Genomic DNA, 20,331 nt, shown 5'->3' with positions numbered 1-20,331 from the left:
TTTATACTGTACAGCAAAGTGAATCAGCTATGTGTATACATATATCCCCTCTTTTTTGGGTTTCCTTCTTATTTAGGTCACCACAGAGCACTGAGTAGAGTTCCCTGTACACGGGATCTTTTAGTGGCGGCATGCATGCAGGATCTAGTTCCCTGACCAGGGATCGAACACAGGCCCCCGCATTGGGAGCACAGAGCCTTTTTTTTTTTAATTTATCTTTTATTTACTTATTTATTTTTCTTTTTGGCTGTGTCGGGTCTTAGTTGTGGCACACGGGATCTTTGTTGCCGCACACAGGCTCTTCGCTGTGGCACGTAGGCTTCTCTCTAGTTGTGGCGTGCGGGGTTTCTCTTCTCTAGTTGTGGCATGCAGGCTTCAGAGCACGTGGGCTCTGTAGTTTGCAGCACACGGGCTCTCTAGTTGAGGCACGCAGGCTCAGTAGTTGTGGCGCGCAAGTTTAGTTGCCCTGCGGCATGTGGGATCTTATTCCCTGACCAGGGATCGAACCCACATCCCCTGCATTGCAGGACAAATTCTTTACCACTGGACCAGCAGGGAAGTCCCAGGAGCATGGAATCTTAACCACTGGATCACTATAGAAGTCCCTAAGTTTTTAATTTTAATAAAGTCCAACTTATCAATTTTTTCTTTCATGAATCATGCTTTTGGTGTTGTAACTGAAAAGTCATCACCAAGCCCAAAGTTACCAAGATTTTTCACCTATGTTATTTTCCGGGAGTTTTAGTTTTGTCAGAGGTTGGGGAAAGGGAGCGAAGGACAAAGAGTGGAATACAGAGGATTTTTAAGGCAACGAAACTATTCTCTATGATACAGTAATGATGGGACAAATTTTCAAAACACATACAATGTACTACACAAAAAGTGACCCCTAATATAAAATATTGGACTTTAGTTAATAATAATGTATCAATATGGTTCATCAGTTATAACAAGCGTAACACAATATTTCAAGATGTAAATGTAGGGAAACTGTAGGAGAAGGGGAACAAAAGAATAAACTGTTATCAACCAGGAGAAGAAACAATAGCAAAGATAACAAATCAGTTGTAAAGACTCTAAGTTCTGTTTCAATGGTAAAGACTAGCCTGAAGCACTTTCTTGAGGTGTTTTGCAGAATTTAAACCCCCCTAGGGACTCAACTACCAGATCAGCTGAAACCTAAGGGATGATGATGTTGACCTTTTCTGACCCTTGATACTTAAATCAACTACAGCTTGGACTCTGTGGACAGCCCAAGCCCCTTCATGAATATGTATACACCCTTAGCTTAAAACCTCCCCAATTTTGCTCTTTGGGGAGACACACTGCTTTGGGAAAGATCTCCAGTGTTCTCTTTACTTGCTGCAAGTAATAAGTCCTCCTCCCGCTCTGTGGCTTGATTGTGACTTTTGGCTCCACACCTGCCAAGAGGCAAGTCCAGTTTTCCCTAACAGCACCAACCCCCGTCTCTGTGGGGCACTGTGTGGCCACGGCTGCCATATACCCTAGGAGATGCTATATTCCAGCCTCCCCTTACATTTTATATCCCCCCACAGCTCCTGGCACGAGGCCTTGCAATATGGCAGATGCTGAGTCAATGTTGCAGCTCTGACTTCAGATTTCATCAGGGCAGTTTGTGTTTCAGAAAGCAAACAGGAGAGGATGGACCCAGCCCGGCAACGGCCAACTTAGCAGTCTGAAGACGTGAGCTGTTCAAAATGTGGTTGATGCCTCTGATTTTCTGAGTCTACCTTTATTCCCAGGGCTCTTTGAATGAAACAAATTCACTTCTCCCGAGGAATCCTCAAAGCACACCGCCACTGAGGGTGGATTTATCTTTCTAGAACTCATATCTTAAATCCCCCTCTTTAAATCCTCTCCCTCTTTAAATTACCTCCCATCCATCTGCAGGGATAGCAAACACAGATCTCAGTGAGGCAGGCAGCCAGCTTCAATGAGGAAAGGAGGCCCATGTAATGTGGGGACCAGTGGGAATTGTGGCAAACTGAAAGGCATACACATTCAAAGGTTCTTAAAACTGTGCTGGTCAAACCAAATGTATGAACAGGAAGCCCAGTTCAATCACCAGCAGCCAATGTGGGGTGTTTGATTCATATTTTATAGTACAAATTGCTCAGTATAAATTACAGGGCCCTTCAGGTCCAGCCACTCTTACCCACGTCCCTACACTCTGTTTATATGACATACTTTCACACATTCTCCCTGTTATCTTTGCTGGTTCATTCTTTTCCCCCCAACTTTTATTGAGCACCTAATATGTACCATGCACTATAATATTAATAGATGCTTAGGAAACAAGGGTGAACGAGAGTTTCAGTCCTCATGGAGCTTGTAGTGTAGTGTCGACAAAAAATTAATCAGTCCATGTAAGAAATGGAAAATTTTATTCAAGCCAAATTGAGGATTATAACCTGAGAACAGCCTCTCAGAAAGCTCCAAGAACTGTTCCGCCCATTAGAAGTCAAAGCAGTTATGTAAGTTTTTTGAGAGAAGGGGCTGTACATTAAGTGATGTATTATTGACAGTTTACACAATCCAGATCTGTGAGTGCAAAGTAGTGGGTCATCGTGACCCCTTACAAAATCAGGAAGGAATGTTATCTTTTAAGGAGTTGTCTTGTTGGTGCTAGGAGAATGTTGCTCTTTATGGCTGAGCAGGTATTTCTGCCTGTGGGGAGGTTTGGTCGATGCATAATGCAGATACACAATGCACACTAGAGGGGAGAGAGGAGGCCAAAAGGCAGAGAAAAGTTTTTATGTTTAAATTTTTCTTTTCTTGCCACGAAGTATGAATTTCATGTCATAGTAGTGAGGGGACATACATGTTAACAGTTACCAGACTGTGATAAGCATTATGAGAAAAGTACCGGGTTTGACTGAAATATACACAAGGGGCGCCTAGCCAGATCAGAGAAAGATAGGTTTGGGAAGTCTCCTCCTCCGAGTAGATATCTTAGCTGTGGCTAAGGATGAGCTAAGGAAGCAAAGATGAGAGTGAAAGGGTGAAGGTGGTGGTAGGGAGAGGGTTTCCTGGAAGAGCGAACAGTACTAATAAAGGTTCCTAAGGAAACGAACATTCCATGTGGCTGGAGAGTAAGAATACAGGGAGGGGTGGCACAAGATGAAACTGAAAAGGTGAGCAGAGGCCAGATCTTTCCAAACCTTGTGACCAAATGAGTCAGATTTTGTCCTTGGGGGAATGGGCGAGACCAACAGTTTTTAATCAAGGACTCACATTTGTCTTTTAGAAAAATCTCTCTGGCTTCATTGTGGAGAACAGGCTGAACAAGGGGTGGAAGCAAAGACGATAATTAGAGGGCCCTCACGATAAACCAGGCAGAGACGATGATGGCCTGGCATGAGATGCGGCAGTGGGGTGGAAAGCATGGACCAGACTTGGGAGATAGAATTGATATAACTCAGAGATTTAGTGATGGTGGGAAGAAAGACAAGAGGAGGTGTTAATGATGAACTTGGAGTGCCCTGATCCCCTCCTCATCCTTTCAGCTTAATTCTCTCAGTCTTCATGGACCCTCTAGGCATCTTCTTACCCACTACCTCCAATACTCTGTCCCACTACTGGAGTAGCACACCATATTGTATAATGGTGAGAGACTGGGTGTCCTTCTTCCTTGTTGTGTTGGGCAGAGACCCTGTATCACTCAGGGTCAAATTGGGAGATGGAAGCCACACAGCAATTTGAACAGCGAAATTTTAATACATGTAAGTGTTAACTATAATAGGGCATTTGAGTAAAGTGGGATTGGCTGCTAGCCAAAAAGTAAAGAGAACTCTAAAGGATACAGGATTGGCATATGTAAGGTGCACCCATCACCCCCTAAGCTAAGGTAGAGGACCGGGGCTGAGATCCAGACCTTGTGGAGAGTTACACAGCTGCGGGTAACTGGATGGCACAGAAGTCGCTCAATGCTGGGCCAGTGGTGAAACCGAGAGAGGCCCTGTGAGGCTCCCAGGTATAGAGGCCCTTTTGTCCCCTGTTTCTTATAGGCAAGACTCCAGTCTCCATGACCCTCCTGGAATTCCAAAGGGCAGATTTGAACAGTTGCTCATCAAGGGAGGAGCAGGCAAGAAACCAGCTGAGGTCAGATGAAAGGAACCAGAGAAGTTCATCCAGATTAGGAGACCCACCATCTGAGACGAGATTAAGGGAGTGCAAGCGGGCGCACTCACCCTAATCTTGTCAGAGACCCCACCTTTGAACCATCGTTGTAAAACCCCTCATCAAATCCTCCCAGGTTGGGACACATAGTTTTTCCAGGCAGGAGTCCCCCTTTGCCTGGCAAAGTAATAAAGCTATCCTTTTCTACTTTACCCAAAACTCTGTGTCTGAGATTTGGGACCGGTGTACAGAGAAGCTGAGCTTTACACAGCAATGGTAGTTGCTGGAAATTTGCCCTCCAGAACTTGCCAGAAACCTACCTTCTAGGGTGTCAAGGAAAGTCATTCTTGGAGAGGTGTCTCAATGGAGGCACCCTGACACAAAGGCAACCAAGGATGGGAGGATTCAGGGGAAAACTACTGGCTGGGTGGTGCTGGCCACTGTCACTGCAGGAGCAGGGCTCTGGAAGAGCTACATGAGCTGCAGAACCCTGGTGCTGGGGAAGCCATCTGCACTGCAGGAGCTGAGCATTAAGGAACCCATGCATGCTGCAGGAGCCTGCTGAAAGAGGACATTAGAATGAGAAAGGAAACCCCTTCCTCCTGCAATTACTCTCCGGAGCCCTCACCTCACAAAGACTAACATTGTGCCAACTGGTAAAGAAAAAAATACTTAAATGGTCCAGCACCAATTTTTGCACAGCAAGCAATGAAGGGTGAATTTGGAGCCAAAAGGCAATAAATTGGTAACTGGCACAGACCCCATATTGTTTATCACAGCTGCTGGAGTACCACAGGGGGCTAGAAATCAATATGGCAAGGAAGGTTAGGAAAGGAGAAATGTATATTCAAGTCTGTTGCCTACTTTTAAACTGGGTTGTTTTTTGGTTGTTGTTGAGTTGTAGGAGTTCTTCATATATTCTGGATATTAAACCCTTATCAGATAAATGATTTACAAATACTTTCTTTCATTCCATAAGTTGCTTTCTCACTCTCTTCATAGTGTTCTTTGATGCACAAAAGTTTTCAAGTTTGATGAGGTCTAATTTATCTATTTTTTCTTTTGTTGTCTGTGCTTTTGGTGTCATATCCAAGAAATCATTGCCAAATCCAATGTCATAAGTCTTTTCCACTATGTTTGCTTCTAAGAGTTTTATAGATTTAGAGCTTATGTTTAGGTCTTTGATTCATTTTGAGTTAATTTTTGTATTGGATGTAAGGTAAAGGTCCAATTTCATTCTTTTGCATATGGATATCCAGTTTACCCAGAACCAAATGTTGAAAAGCATTTGATCATATATGCAAGAGCTTACTTCTGGGTTCTCTATTCTGATTCATTGGTGTATATGTCTGCCTTATTCCAGTACTACATGTTTTGATTACTGTAGCATTTGTCTCTTAAATCCTGTGAAAAATTAAAAGTGGGGTTACAAAAAAATTTATAACAATAGGTTTTATTTATTTATTTATTTTGGGCTGTGTTGGGTCTTCCTTGCTGCATGTAGGCTTTCTCCAGTTGCGGCGAGTGGGGGCTACTCTTCGTTGCAGTGCGCAGATTTCTCATTGTGGTGGCTTCTCTCGTTGTGGAGCATGGGCTCTAGGCGCGCGAGCTTCACTAGTTGCAGCACGTGGGCTCAGTAGTTGTGGCTCACGGGCTCTAGAGCACAGGCTCAGTAGTTGTGGCGCATGAGCTTAGTTGCTCCGCAGCATGTGGGATCTTCCCGGACCAGGGATCGAACCTGTGTGTCCTGTATTGTCAGGTGGATTCTCAACAACTGCGCCACCAGGGAAGCCCCAACAATAGGTTTTTATATGTGCCCATGTATTTACCTTTAACAGGGATCTTTATGTCTATATCTGGCTACAAGTTATTGTCTCGTGTCCTTTCATTTCAACCTGAAGGAATCCCTGTAGCATTTCTTGTAGGACAGGTCTAGTGGTAATGTGTGGGAGAGTGGTATGGGGGGGAGGGGGAATCGGATGAAGGTAGTCAAAAGATACAAACATCCAGCTATAAGACAAATAAGTACTAGAGATGTAACATACAACATGATAAATATAATTAACACTGCTGTATATGATATACAAAAGTTAACAGAGGAAATCCTGAGTTCTCATCACAAGGAAAAAAATGTTTTTCTATTCAATTTTGTATCTATATGAGATGATGGATGTTCACTAAATTTACTGTGGTCCTCATTTCATGAAGTATTAAGTCAAATCATTTCACTGTACACCTTATACAGTGCTGTACATCAACTATATACCAATAAAACTGGAAGAAAAAAGATATATCAGGGTAACCAAAGAGTCTAAATTCATGAGGGAAAGAATTCTAGCTAATAAGTCGGAAGAAAGGATTGAATTAGAAAATTACCATTTCACAGCCCCTAATGAGATAATAGCAGATGAACAAAACAGCAAATAAAGCAATGAACTATGGTTGAAACTATTAGATAAAAGCTTAATGTGGAACTATACAATTGCAGGGGCAGGCTGTCACCACCTGAGCCTACTGATCACTGAAACTGGGACCATGAGCTATTGCGGGTCTCCTGGTGTGATACCAACACACATCACCTCCTAGCCTCTAGAGCCAACCTCCATTTACACAATATGGGAGAGAGAGGAAGAAGTTAAATGACACGACAAGGAAACAGAAAAATCCACAAAGTGGGGCATTTTACAGGACAACTGACCCAGTTTTTGCAGCAAGCCATGACAGGAAAAAATGAAAAGGGCAGGGGCCCACCCTAGATTATAAGAGACTTAAACACCATACAAGAAAATTTCATGTGTAGATTCTGTATGTATTCTGAGTTGTATGTTTTCTATTGTCTTTCAGACAATCAGAGAAATTTGATTCTGGACTGGGTTTTAGATGATAACAGGGCCAAGTTGACTTTGTCAAGTATGCAAATGGCATTGAGGTTATGGAAAAAAGTCTAGTTTTTTAGAGCTGTATATTGAGATATACAGGAGTAAAATGACATAAGGTCTGCAGCAGAGCAAAACAGAAAGGGGTAAAGCAAACCTGACAGGATCTTGATAATTGTTGAATCCATGTGATGGGATACGGGAGTTCTTTGTTCTATTTTCACTTCTGAGAAGGTCTGAATATTTTCATAACAAATTCTAAAGAGAGTTTTTAAAAGAGATGATGTGTGGGAGGGTGGTAGAGGGATAAATATTAGCTTCTCTTTCCCAGTAGCAGGTGTAAGACACGTGGGTGGAAGAGAAAATCCTCTCTGCGTTTTATTAAAAACTCTCTCTTGGGATTTGCTCATTTAAGGAACTAACAAAATTGCCCTCAGAGCGTGGTATGTAGGCCACGCCCCACCAGGGATACTTCAGAGAGCAGGAAAAAAACTCAAATTGGCAACTTGGTCACAGACAGAAACTCAGCAAGATCAAATACCTGAAAAGGACTTTTTTTTAAAGTATTGAATTATTTTCGATCTATTAAAAAGAAAATCCCCGAGGGGATAGATGCAATTTTCCTGGGAAGAGAATTATCTGCGCTAGTTAAACCAAACCAAAACAAAGGCATTCTTCGCAATAACTCCCTGAGAGCAGCGTTTACGGAGACAGTAATTAGGTAATTAGACCGGGTAGTCACCGCAGAGCCTCGGGTGCCGCAGGGTGTTAATGACTCCTGCTCAGCTGTGCAGCTGCCCTCGGCGAGGAGGTAGGTCTGGACTTTTCTGAGCGTAGGCCAGTCGGCCTGATTCCTCTCGCCTTTGCAGCTCTCGGGGAGCATCCTTCCCCCAACGCCCGCGGGGCTGGGCGCACCCGGGGCTGGCGGGTGGGACGCTGGGCTCGCGCTGGTTCCCCCGCGCGGCCGCTCCCAACTCTCGGCCCTCACCCCAAAACTGCCGGCGCATCAAGCTACCACAATTTTAGCGTCCCCTGGCCGCAGGGCTTGGGCACCTGCTGATAATCCGAAATTGCACGCGGTTCCCGGCCTTGCACCAGGCAGGGTGACTTTCCCTTCTTAATCGCTCGCTCGCTTAATACAGTTAATTCGTACCCCTTATCAAACACGTGGACTGTGGAAAGGAAAAAAGAACTAATGTGTGTATGTCCCTACCAGCCAGAAATACTTTTAGCATTCCACCGCATTTCCTTTCACTCCAGACATGTTTTAAATATATATTACTGGGATACCAGAGATATTACTTCAGAAGCTCATTTTTCACTTTGCATCATTTATTGAGCACTTACTCCTGTCATCAAATAGCCTAACAAAATGTTCAATGCTGATAAAAGTCCGCCGGAGTAATGCACAGCTCCCTGACACTTAATACTTGGATAATTTCCCATTTTTGACCGACATAAACAAGTGTTTGGTCTAATTTTGCCAAATACCCTTCTTGCTCAGGCGGCGCACAGGCCGGGATGGAGGAAAGGATCATGGTTCCAGGTGCCAGATCGCAGAGGCCTAGCGCTGAGTACCTTCCCGGTCCTGTGACGTCAGCCCTAGGCCCCGCCCCCTTCGGCGGAGCCAATCGAAGCGCTGGGGGGGGCCTCCACAAACTTGCGCGCACGGGCGCGCGAGCGGCAGACCCTGAGGCTAGGCGCGATGGACTTGGCGTTTCCTGGTGTCCAGGGTCAGGCCCAGCTGCCGCCACCCGAAGCGTGGCCGCTGGTTGGCTCCAAGGAGGAGCTCTATGACTGTCTGGATTACTACTACCTGCGCGACTTCCCGGCCTGCGGGGCCGGGCGCAGCAAGGGCCGGACGCGGCGCGAGCGGGAACTGCGCACCAACTGGCGGGTGCCCGGCGGCCACGAGCGCAAGATCGCGCAGAAGCTCCTCAACGGCCAGCGCAAGCGTCGCCAGCGCCAGCTGCAGCCCCGGCCGCGCACCCGTCTCGCCTGAGTGCTGGTGCGTGCGGGCCCGCGCGAGCGCCCTGGTAACGCTCCGGTCCGCCCCCTGCGACTCGAACGGGGCACAGTCGCCCCCTCCTGAGGCTGCCCCGCGTAGCGAGTCATTAGCTGGGCTCCCTAAACTCCCAGCCTGTCTCCCGGCGGCAGTTAAAATTCTACCTTTTGGAATTTTTTAGTTGGGTAGAAGGGGCTAGGAAACGCAGAAAACATCTTTCTAAAAATACAAGTAAGGGATTTACTTCCATTGTTTATGCACGGACTAAAGAGAATTGATTTTTGTTTTTGTCTGGTTTTCAACAGGATACCCATACCCAAAGGACCTGATAAAAGTATTTTCTCTGACTCCAGCTATAACTCCGGTCCTAAGGGGAACAGTCCATGTTGGTCAACAGAACTTCTTTTCGACATCGCTTAAGTTCAGTATCTTTTCCTCACTAATTGTTAAGTAACATCCAAGTGGGTATGCCTGTTTAGGGTTTTTAATTAAAAGAGCAGCAAGAATGGCATTTTAACTCTGCTGGTGTTTTTTTTAAGTTGCTGTGGTAACTTGTTTCAAGTACACAAATATTTGAGTTCTTATCTGCAAAGAAGACGTCACAAAGACGAATGTGGGCAGAACAAAGATAGGAATTCTCTGCGCTTTGACCCCACAGCAATCCTTTGAAGCGAATGCTAGCTCCATTTTACGGACGGGATTCTGAGGCACAGAACTCAAGTAACTTTCCAGAGGTCATACAGCTAATTAGAAAACCTGGCATAACAGATACTCAAAAACATTCACTCTTCCCAGCATCACAGTTTTCCTCAACTGTAGACATCCTTCTGTGGTTCAGAACCACCCACAAACTCCATGTCCAAGAACTAGGGTTATAGTTTAAAAATTATGCAGAGTATGGCAGGGTCCCTCTTCTTTCTCTTCACTCTGCATTCAGTCAGGTCTCTGCGCCCAGCGGTGAGTCCTTTGTTGGGGGAGAAGGGTGGTGTTCTGGAAGGAGCAACTTGAATTTTAATCCTAGCTATGGGTGTTCATCAATCTGGCATTCAGCAAACTTCTGAGTGGTAGCTACTTTCAAGTTCCACCATGCTTCAGGTTTTGCATTTGTAAAATGGGAATAATATTGGGTTACCTCGCCAAACAGGATTATAGATAAAATAAATAAAATGTGACACCCTTAAGGGCTTGGCACATAACCGGTGCTCAATAAATAGTAATTATTATTTTTTTTTTTTTTGCGGTACGCGGGCCTCTCACTGTTGTGGCCTCTCCCGTTGCGGAGCACAGGCTCCGGACACGCAGGCTCAGCGGCCATGGCTCACGGGCCCAGCCGCTCCGTGGCATGTGGGATCTTCCCGGACCGGGGCACGAACCCGCGTCCCCTGCATTGGCAGGCGGACTCTCAACCACTGCGCCACCAGGGAAGCCCCAATGGTAATTATTTTTAAGTTTACAGAACGTGATCCCTCTTCTCCTTCCTCTCTAGTCACGAAGTCCTTTTTTTTTTTTTTTGGCCGCACCATGCGGCATGCAAGATCTTAGTATCCCAACCAGGGATGGAACCCTTGCCCCCTGCATTGGGAGTGCGGAGTCTTAACCACTGAACTGCCAAGGAAGTCTTAAATTCTTTCACTCACTTCATTATTTTAAAATGTCTCCAACATTCAGGCAGTGTGGTATGGTAGGAGTCTTCACTTTGGAGTCAAACACCTGTATGGACTTGGGAAAGTTGCTTAAACTCTAAGCATCTGTTTCCTTACCTATAAAATAGGGATGATACAGTACCTATTTCAAGAGTTCTTGTGAGGCATAAATGAAATAACGCACGTAAAGCTCTCAGTGCCTGGTATACAATAGGCACTCAAATAATTAGTAATAATGTCCACATCACCACTGTCTTAGCCTTCAGGATTTTTTTCCTTACCCCTGGTCTCCCTCTGCTATATCTCAGACATGTCCAGATTAATCTTCAGAAGACCATTTTAATAATATAAAGATCCTCAGTGCTGCTCTAACCTTGCAGGCCAAAAAGCTTAGATGCCTTATATTGTGCTGCAAATCATCTATTGCATTTCTGGGTTTTTTTTTTGGCTGCATCGCGTCTTAGCTGTGGTACATGGGATCTTCATTGCGGCACATGGGATCTTTCCTTGCAGCGCGTAGGCTTCTCTCTAGTTGTGGCATGTGGGTTTTCTCTCTCTAGTTGTGCCACGCAGGCTTAGTTGCCTCGCAGCATGTGGGATCTTAGTTCCCCGAACAGGGATGGAACTCGCGTCCCCTGCACTGAAAGGCACTGGACCACCAGGCAAGTCCCCATCTATTGGATTTTCTTAGGTTTGTTTCTCATAACTTCCAAAAACACACTGGTTCGTGACACATGTCTTCTGTCCTCTAACTTCACCATATTCAATTCTGCTTCTTCCTTTGAATCTGTGCTGTGCTACTCAGTGTGCCCTTTACAATTTTAATTTTTCTAAAACTAATTTCACCTAACTGAAAGTGGCACCAAGTGCCACTTTCTCCCAGAAGCATTCATCCACACTGAATGTCCATTCCTTTAAAATCCTTTAGAACTTCATATAAACACCACTTAACCATTTGTTTTATAGTATTCTGTACTTTCAGATCAACAGTTTAATTCATTCATTCATTCTTTTTTGTCTGATATGTGCAAGGCACTATATTCATATAACGATGTCTTAGTTATCCAAAGAAAAAACTGCATTTACAGTGTATGGACCTTAATGTCTTAAACATCTCAGTTCCTACACAATTCCTGCTGTGAAGTACAGCATACCCAGACATGAGCTATGTTAAAGCAACACTATAAGATGTTCTAACTAGATTTTGCTCATTTTAGATACTAGAGCTTTTAAAATTTAAATATGCTCACTGTAGAAGTTATGTGTATTAGTTACCTATTGCTGTGTAACAAATTACTATCTCAGTTTCTGTGGGTCAACAATTTGGGAGTGGCTTAGCTGGATGATTCTAACTCAGGGTCTTTCAGGAGGCTGGAGAGGAATTAGCCTCCACCTTTTGAAGGGAGTGTCAAGGAATTTGAGGACATATTTTAAACCACCAATGTAGGTTTAATTATTGTGTGTTCACTGTAGACAAATTGGAAAATACAGACAAGCCAAAAAAAAAAAAAAAAGGAAGGAAGAAAGAAATCACTATCCAATGAATAACATCACTACTGGGATGTATATAATTACAGCCTTTAAAATATAATAGAACTTTCTCAAAATACAAACATACTATGTGTACTACTTTGTAACCTGCTCTTTCACTTGGTGTTTTGTGAAGATAATTCTCACTTCACATATTCTTTCACATTTTAAATGGCTGCATAGCATTTCATTGTATGTATGTATTACAACTTATTTAACTAATTGTATATTGCAGGACACTTAGGTTATTTCACGTTTTCCCTATTTTATACATTTTGTTAAATCAACATCCTTATGGCTAATTTCTTTCACATTCATGACTTTCTCAAATTCTTAGACATGGAATTTCTGGAACAGAGTTTGCACAGTTTTAAAACTTCTGTTATTTACCACCTAATTTCAGTAGAATTTTTATTGCAATCATCAAAAGTCCACTCAGCCAAATATCTGTATCAAATATCTGTAACAATGCCTGCAAGAGTTCGTTGTTCAAATTTTCATCACTGTAATTGCATTTGTTGAGGATGACTGTGATCACTACAGAATAAGTTGGTATATAAATTTTACTAAAGTGTGAACTTCGGCACACCTAACCCACCAAACTGCAAATGATAGGTAGCAGAATTCTATTTATTTTCAATTCCCACTTTTTTGCTATTCATTTTAACTTTTTACATGTTCTTTTTTTTTGAATAGAGGTAATACATTAACTGTTTCAAAATCCAAGAGATAGAAAATGTTATCAGTAAAAGTCTCACCCCTGTGCCACTGCCTGAAGGCAACCAGTGTTATCAGCTAAAGATATTTTATGCATGGACACTATGGGCTTTTCTCTCCATTTCACAAACAGCACCCTATACTCAATTCTGCCCCTTGCTTTTTTTCTCTTGACAATTTACCTTGGAAATCATTTCATATCAATACACAGAAAAACTTCTTTCTTTTTTATAGCTGCATATTGTGTGAATGTGCCATAATTTTTTTTTACCTGTGTTCTGCTGACAGGAATTTAGATTGTTTAATCTTTTACTATCACAAAATAACCTTGTACAAACATCTAATTTTCTCTCTTCAATTTAGGAATTAGTGACTTAGCTAAGTATGATTAAAATTGTCTCTGTTCTGGTCTGCATGCCTGTCTGTCCAAAGCTCTGCTCACTCTAAGCTCTTCTGGTGCCAGAATGTTCTTTATAAATAAAGTTCCTTTCTCCCATCTCTTTTTATGAATTATCCAAAGGCGAATACAAAGGCTTATCATTTGTAAACCTTTCATTTCTTTAAAAAGTTCTGTGAAAATAAAACTTTGTTTTTCACAAAAGTTTTTTGCATTATTTACCCCTCAGTTCCACAAACATTCTGCTGTTGCTGGAAAGGCTGTATTAAACTCTGCTACCTCTGGTGGAAGGGGGGAATTTCTGATTGGCATCCAAGCATAAATGGAGGTTCTACCTCTGCTTTCTCTCCTCCATAAATCCCACCCCACCCCCAAGGACGGTCCCATCAAGCCCCCCATGAAATGCCACTAGTTAACTTGTCCCCTACTGCAGAGGCGCTAAAATGTACTGTTAAAAGCATTTCACACCAAGTATCACTGAAGCACAGATCCTTGGGGCCTTTGCAGTTGCCATTCCCTTTGCCAGGAATGCTCGTACCCTTGATAAACACGAGGCTTGCTTCCGCACTTCCTCAAGGACTCCATTCAAATACTTCCTCTTCAAAGACTCATGCCCTCTCCAACCCCTAACTCCCTACCACCCTTACCCTGCTTTCGCTTCATATCACCACCATCTAATTTATGTAGGTGTTTGTCTCTTGCCTCCCCGAATTTAAACCCCTTGGAGGTAGTCTTATTTCCTGCTCTATTTCCAGAACCTAGCTAGCACTTGGAGATCATTCAGAACATCTCACTTAATTATCAGTGAACGAATACCATATCAATTACGGGCACAAATTCTATAATATATGAAAGGGGTTTGAAAATGTATGAAATACATAAATGTAAGGCATTATTACTGTCTGAATTTAACTTTTGTTGACTGGATCCACGGACAAAATACAAGTAGAACCAACTCAGCTCTGTCGATCCCTAAAGTTTTCCGTCTTATTATGTGCCCACATTGTGCCTCAAAAAATATTTACCCAAATGAGTAACTTAATGGTGAGAACGGTTAAGTAACTGGCCCAAGGTCCAGCGACAATCACGCCAGAGCTCTGACTCACTCACTCAAGATTGGAGCTGACCTACCATGTTAATAAGGCAAACGTTTGAAGGTAGTAGCGACGGTCCTTGTGCCCTAGGAAGCAAACAGCTAGCGGTTGTGACTCGCGCTAGGCTCGGAGGACAAGGTCTTCACGACAACCACGGCCACTTCCGGTTTTCTAAACAGTCTTGGCGCCGAGCTCCTGACGTAAACCGTGCACGACAAGGCGCCGCCATGACGTCCTGCTCTTCCTGTGACCTTCAGACCCGCGGAGACGTCGGCGAAAGGAAGGCCTCTGCCTGTGCTCTGATTGGCCGCGCGCTGAGTCCAGCCCCGCCTTCCAACTTCCGCTCTCGCGCGTCGCAGAAGCAGCCAGGGTTTCCTGCGAGTGTTGCGTTTGTTGACCCTGCTTCGTCCCGCGTTTAAGATGCCTCGTGGAAGCCGAAGCCGCACTTCCCGCGTCGCCCCTCCGGCCAGGTGAGGCTACCGCGAGGTTTGGGGCCCTGCCGGCGCCGTGACGCAGAGGGAGGTTGCGCTGGGCCTCGGGGCGGCTGGGCGGCGGGGGACTGGGGCGTCCGAAGGTTGGGGCGGCGTGGGCCCGCATCCGGTCGCCGTAAGCTGGTTTGGCTAGTTTTCCCGTTAGTGGCAAACTTGTTAATTTGGAATGTCCATGAATTATTACTTAAAATACTTAGAGTCCATTTTAAGTTAAAACAGGCCACTTCTAGAAGGAAATGGACATTCGTAAGTGTAATCTGGCTGAAACGTCTAAAATAGCAAGAAGAGCTTCCCTGGTGGCGCAGTGGTTAAGAATCCGCTTGCCAGTGCTGGGGACGTGGGTTCGAGCCCTGGTCCGGGAGGATCCCATGTGCCGCGGAGGTGCTGGGCCTGTGCGCCACAACTTCTGAAGCCCGCACACCACAACCACTGAAGCCCTTGTGCCTAGAGCCCATGCTCAACAACAAGAGAAGCCATCGCAATGAGAAGCCCGCGCACCACAATGCAGAGTAGCCCCCCCTCGCGGCAACTAGAGAAAGCCCACGCGCAGCAACGGAGACCCAATGCAGCCAAAAATAAGTAAATTAAATAAATAAATTTTTTAAAAAATAGCAAGAAAAAAAGTGCAAGGTAGTATAATCAGGAGAAACGATAGTATTTCAATTAAGTAAATAATCTTTGAGCATCTTCCAGGAGCAGTGAGCATTCTAAGGGCTCGGCGCAGTAGGGGACACAGTCACTAAGGCCTCACATGTACATGACGTTTTCTAGTTGATAAAATACTTGTAAAATGTACTGCCAGTTGCACCTCCTGATAGCCTCAGAGGTAGATATTTTCATGTTTTACAGGAATAAGGAAACTGGAGACTCAGAATAAGTGACTTGTCCAAGGTCATGCCACCAATAAGTAGAGAAGCCAGGTCTTAGACCTGAGTTATCCGGTGACAAATTCAGGACATTTAGCAGAGGACCACGTTGCTTCTCTAGACTAAGGTGAATTGTGTTCAAACTGCGTGCTAGGAGCGTAGGGAAGGAGTTCACGTAATGGAAAGACGCTGCTATCCAAAGGAAGGGAAACCACAATCTAAAAATGCAGAAATCTTCTGTGTGAAAGATTTTTGGAACAACATTGGACATATTAGTGAAATTTTGAAGGCATCCAAATGTTCTACAGATGGGAAATAGTTGAAATCAGTTTAGGTATAACAGTTCAGGCAAGTCACTTCCACTTACTGGGCTTCAGTTTTCTAATCTGTAAAATGAAGGAATTGGATTAGTTTATTTCCCCAGATAACTATCTTTCTGTGTTCATTCAATTGTTACCAGCTTAGCGAGACCTCCCTTGACTGTCTTAAAATTGCAGTATGCCACAACATGCTGCCCTCGCTCTCAATATTTTTTTCTTAACATTTATTTGATCCCTCAATAGGATGTCAGCTCCACGAAGGTAGAGGCTTTTGTCTCATTAACAGTTATATTGATTTTTATGACGTTGGAATAACTGTTCTCTAAAGATACTATAGACTTTGTGAATACATGGAAATGGTTGAAAAAAAGCAGGGGAAAAAACATTTATACTTGGTGATTACAACCGTAAAAGGTTAAAGAGAAAATGATGTAAATAGTTCAGGGAATTGTGTTCTGTAAGGTTTTCTTGTATGTATGTAGTATTTGCATTTAATAATTTAAAATGAAATCCTGAGGTTATTTTAATATACAAGGGGTTTTCGTTTGTTTGTTTGTTTATTTAAGTTGACAATTTCCTGGGACTTCCCTGATGGTCCAGTGGTTAAGATTCCTCGCTCCCAATGCAGGGGGCCTGGGTTCAGTCCCTGGTCAGGGAACTAGATCCCTCATGCCGTAACTGAAGATTCCACATGCTGCAACGAAGATCCCGCGTGCAGCAACTAAGACCCGTACAGCCAAATAAATAAATATTTTTTTTAAAAAAAGAATATAGCATCGACTTAATATCCTGTTGGATTTATTAAAAAAAAAAAAAGTTGACAATTTCCAAACTTGGTTGGGAGTGGGAACTTTATACTTTCTGTTCCTTTCTTTCACAGCCGGGCGCCTCAGATGAGAACTGCACCCAGGCCAGCGCCCGCAGCTCAGCCACCAGCAGTGGCTCCACCATCTGCTGTTGGCTCACCTGCTGCTGCTCCTCGGCAACCAGGTCTGATGGCCCAGATGGCAACCACTGCAGCCGGCGTGGCTGTGGGTTCTGCCGTCGGCCACACTCTGGGTCATGCCATCACTGGTGGCTTCAGTGGAGGAAGTAATGCTGAGCCCTCAAGGCCTGACATCACTTACCAGGTAAGATTTGGGGCAGCATTCTCTTCGGTGGTATATTTATGAGAAAACCTAGTTAGTTGTAAGTGCCTTATGTATTGGGACTGTCTGCACCTGTGGAGAATGGTTTATCCATATTTGGCAGCAGTTGAGTTAGTACCTTACTTAGGCCAGCGTCAGAGAGTCCTGGACAAATGGTATTTCTTCTCAAGGAGTAGAATTGTGGCAGTTCAACCTGATGGACTGTCAAACAGCCACCTACCCCTCATTTTAAATATTTTGGGGGATTCCCGGGTGGTCCAGTGGTTAAGACTTGCCGCTTTCACTGTCGTGGGCCCGGGATTCAATCGCTGGTTGGGGAACTAAGACCCCAGAAGCCGTGTGGCCTGGCATAAATAAATGAATGAGTGAATGAATGAATGAATATAAATATATACACATATACATATATGTATATACATATATATGTTGTGTTTGTCATGGTCACACTTAACTAATTCAGCCTCAATCTTTGTTAAGTGTTCAGAAATATTTTTGATGACTCTGTGCTCTCTCATCTCTTACCTGATATTTGCCACTGCCCTTCTTTCTGAGATATGTGAATTTTCTCCTCTAAGGAGCATGGGTGTATACTCTACTGTATTTCTAATGTACTTAAAACTCTCATCCATCTATTTTTCTGTAGTAGGCCCATTTTTTCCTCCATGAAACATCATTGAACCACTGGTGTTTAGATGCCTAGATAACCACTTAATTTGCATCTTTGTTCATGAATCTTTCTGATGACAACTGGGATTTTTGTTAAAGCTCATTTCTTTCTGCCTTTAATTTTTTTCACTGTCCACGTTATTAGATAGAAACTTTAATTTGCATCTGGTTCTAGTTCTGTTCCCCCAATAAACCTCAAAGAGTGGTTATTGCTCTTTGTTCGGGTATAAGTCTGATTTCCATTCATTCATTCATTCATTTATTTTTGGCTGCGTTGGGTCTTCGTTGCTGCGCGTGGGCTTTCTCTAGTCGCAGCGAGTGGGGGCTCCTCTTCATTGTGCGCAGGCTTTGGGAGGGGGCTGCTCTGCTGCTCATTACAGTGGCTTCTTGTTGCAGAGCACGGGCTCTAGGCACGCGGGCTCAGTAGTTGTGGCTCACGGGCCCTAGAGTGCAGGCTCAGTAGTTGTGGCTCACAGGCTTAGTTGCTCCGCGGCATGTGGGATCTTCCCAGACCAGGGCTCAAACCCATGTACCCTGCATTGGCAGGCAGATTCTTAACCGCTGCGCCACCAGGGAAGTCCCTGATTTCCTTTCTTAACAGTCCTGAATGTTATGCCTTTGCAGGAGCCTCAGGGAACCCAGCTGGCACAGCAGCAGCAGAATGGCCCATGCCTTTTTGAGGTGAAACAGTTTTTGGAGTGTGCCCAGAACCAGGGTGACCTTAAGCTTTGTGAAGGTTTCAGTGAGGTGCTGAAACAGTGCAGACTGGCAAACGGTAGGTGATAGATACATCAATCCATGGTTGAACTTGCATCTGCTTAATTCACTGAATGGTACCCCTGGACCTTATAAAACTGTGTTTAATAAATTAAACTGACAAATTAGAGGAGATTTTGTTTACATTACTCTAAAAATAATCTAACAAGGAGCTGGTCCAAAGTTTTCTAGTCATTATCTTAGGCTTTTACCTGCTTAAGGAAGAATCAGATTCAGTTACGTTCTGAATCTGATTCTTTCTTAGGCGGGTATAGATTAGTGTGCCAAGATCTTATTGTGGTTATTGCATAGCCTTAGTGCTGATTTCACCAAAGGCCAGGAATGAGCACAAGATCTGATAGAGCATTGTCATTCTGCACACCTCGTTTGAGAGAGACAAGTTTATTAAATCCCTCGGTGGGACTTAGAGATACAGGTTCTCTGGAATGTTGGCAGTCAACTTGTTTTTGTGTGATTTCCTCCTATCAATCTAAGAGTTCACCACCTATTAAAAATGATTATTTTCATTTTCCCGCCTGCATTTTTATTTATTTATTTATTTATTTATTTATAGTTCTGCAGATTTTATTTAGAAACTTAGAAAGGGTTTTTGTGGATAAATCTATAGTTGATTCTCATGGAGTCACAGAGTATATTTAATATATACAGAGTCATTTTTCAGGCTTCTTATACTGAATTGGTCTAGGCCAGAGGTTGACCACCTATGGTCCCTTTACCAAAGCCATCCTGACACCTGTTTCTGTAAGTAATTTTATTGAAACACAGCCGTCTCCTATTCATTTAGGTGTTGTGTATGGCTGCTTTCCATGGCAAAGGAAGAGTTGAGCAGTTGTGACAGAGACTATATGGCCCACAAAGCGAAAAGTATTTACCTGATTGTTTACAGAAAAACGTTTTAAAACCCTGGTCTGGGCTAGTGGTTCTCAAAATTCCCCACCTTCATTTATGTAGGAAATAGGGATGGGGAGAAGTTAATCCTTATAGGTGGTCGAACTGTGGAATTAAGACATTGCATGGCCAAGTTTATCAGAAGTCTTTGATGAAACTACGTGTAATACCAAAGTAACTATATTTCTGCTTCAAAGTGTAGAGTTGAAGTTTTATTGGTTGCAGCCTTAAACAGCTTATGAAAGAAACTAATAACCTTGGGCTTCACCCCTGCTTTCATAATTTGGAGGACTTTGGTTTTGTTGAGAATATGTAGCTAGTGCTCTTCTAACAAACCTTTTCTGTTTGCAGGGTTAGCTTAATCAAGAAGTTCCAGTTGAAGGCATGAAAAATCATCTCTCATGACCAGGTTGATTTAGCATTAAAAATATAATTGATAGTGAAGATATAAAGTGTGAAGCCACCAGTTAACCGCTCCTCAATCATTAGTAGCTTTTGTGCTTCAGGATTGCAGTGGAAGAGGGTATTCTCACCATATAGAAGCTCCCTGAGATGATATTGAGTTTGGGGCTAGGCGAATGTTTGTGTGGCCTCTTAAACATGCTTTTGTTTGTGAATTAATTAGAATAAAGTGATTTTATTTCCAAATGTGTCTCTTAAGTATAAGGTTATAAATCACACATGGTATACACATGGTGAACAGAATGCATTTTGCAGAAGAACACAGTTGTCTCTACATGTCTTTATGTGTATCTAGTCTGTAGTCTCTGGAT

The 20,331-nt window shown here is 43.5% G+C and overlaps 2 protein-coding genes across 3 annotated transcripts; both read left to right on the top strand.

Moving 5' to 3' along the window:
* Positions 1–8,577: 8,577 nt before the first annotated feature.
* NUPR2 (nuclear protein 2, transcriptional regulator) lies at positions 8,578–9,532 on the top strand. 2 transcript variants are annotated; one of them, XM_033426257.2, is made up of 2 exons: positions 8,578–9,052; positions 9,327–9,532. In XM_033426257.2, the coding sequence occupies exon 1, from the start codon at positions 8,722–8,724 to the stop codon at positions 9,016–9,018; it is 297 nt and encodes a 98-aa protein (XP_033282148.1). In that variant the 5' UTR covers positions 8,578–8,721; the 3' UTR covers positions 9,019–9,052; positions 9,327–9,532. The 2 variants fall into 2 exon arrangements, with proteins under 2 accessions (XP_033282148.1, XP_004269066.1); XM_004269018.4 differs by having other exon boundaries at positions 8,584–9,024.
* A 5,180-nt stretch (positions 9,533–14,712) lies between these two features.
* CHCHD2 (coiled-coil-helix-coiled-coil-helix domain containing 2) lies at positions 14,713–20,206 on the top strand. Its single transcript, XM_049699871.1, has 4 exons — positions 14,713–14,872; positions 16,960–17,209; positions 18,518–18,668; positions 19,910–20,206. The coding sequence occupies exons 1-4, from the start codon at positions 14,823–14,825 to the stop codon at positions 19,918–19,920; spliced, it is 462 nt and encodes a 153-aa protein (XP_049555828.1). The 5' UTR covers positions 14,713–14,822; the 3' UTR covers positions 19,921–20,206.
* Positions 20,207–20,331: the final 125 nt, after the last annotated feature.

Source organism: Orcinus orca, chromosome 16 (assembly GCF_937001465.1).
Source record: "Orcinus orca chromosome 16, mOrcOrc1.1, whole genome shotgun sequence".
In the NCBI taxonomy this organism is placed as follows: Eukaryota; Metazoa; Chordata; class Mammalia; order Artiodactyla; family Delphinidae; genus Orcinus; species Orcinus orca.
This window is presented reverse-complemented; position numbering and strand designations above follow the sequence as displayed.

What these genes read in the sequence shown, in the direction of transcription:
- NUPR2 (XM_033426257.2), top strand. Translation starts at nt 8,722, where the DNA reads ATGGACTTGGCGTTTCCTGGTGTCCAGGGTCAGGCCCAGCTGCCGCCA.
- CHCHD2 (XM_049699871.1), top strand. Translation starts at nt 14,823, where the DNA reads ATGCCTCGTGGAAGCCGAAGCCGCACTTCCCGCGTCGCCCCTCCGGCC. An exon ending in CGCGTCGCCCCTCCGGCCAG is followed by an intron (nt 14,873 to 16,959) that starts GTGAGGCTACCG and finishes TTTCTTTCACAG; the next exon opens with CCGGGCGCCTCAGATGAGAA. An exon ending in GGCCTGACATCACTTACCAG is followed by an intron (nt 17,210 to 18,517) that starts GTAAGATTTGGG and finishes ATGCCTTTGCAG; the next exon opens with GAGCCTCAGGGAACCCAGCT.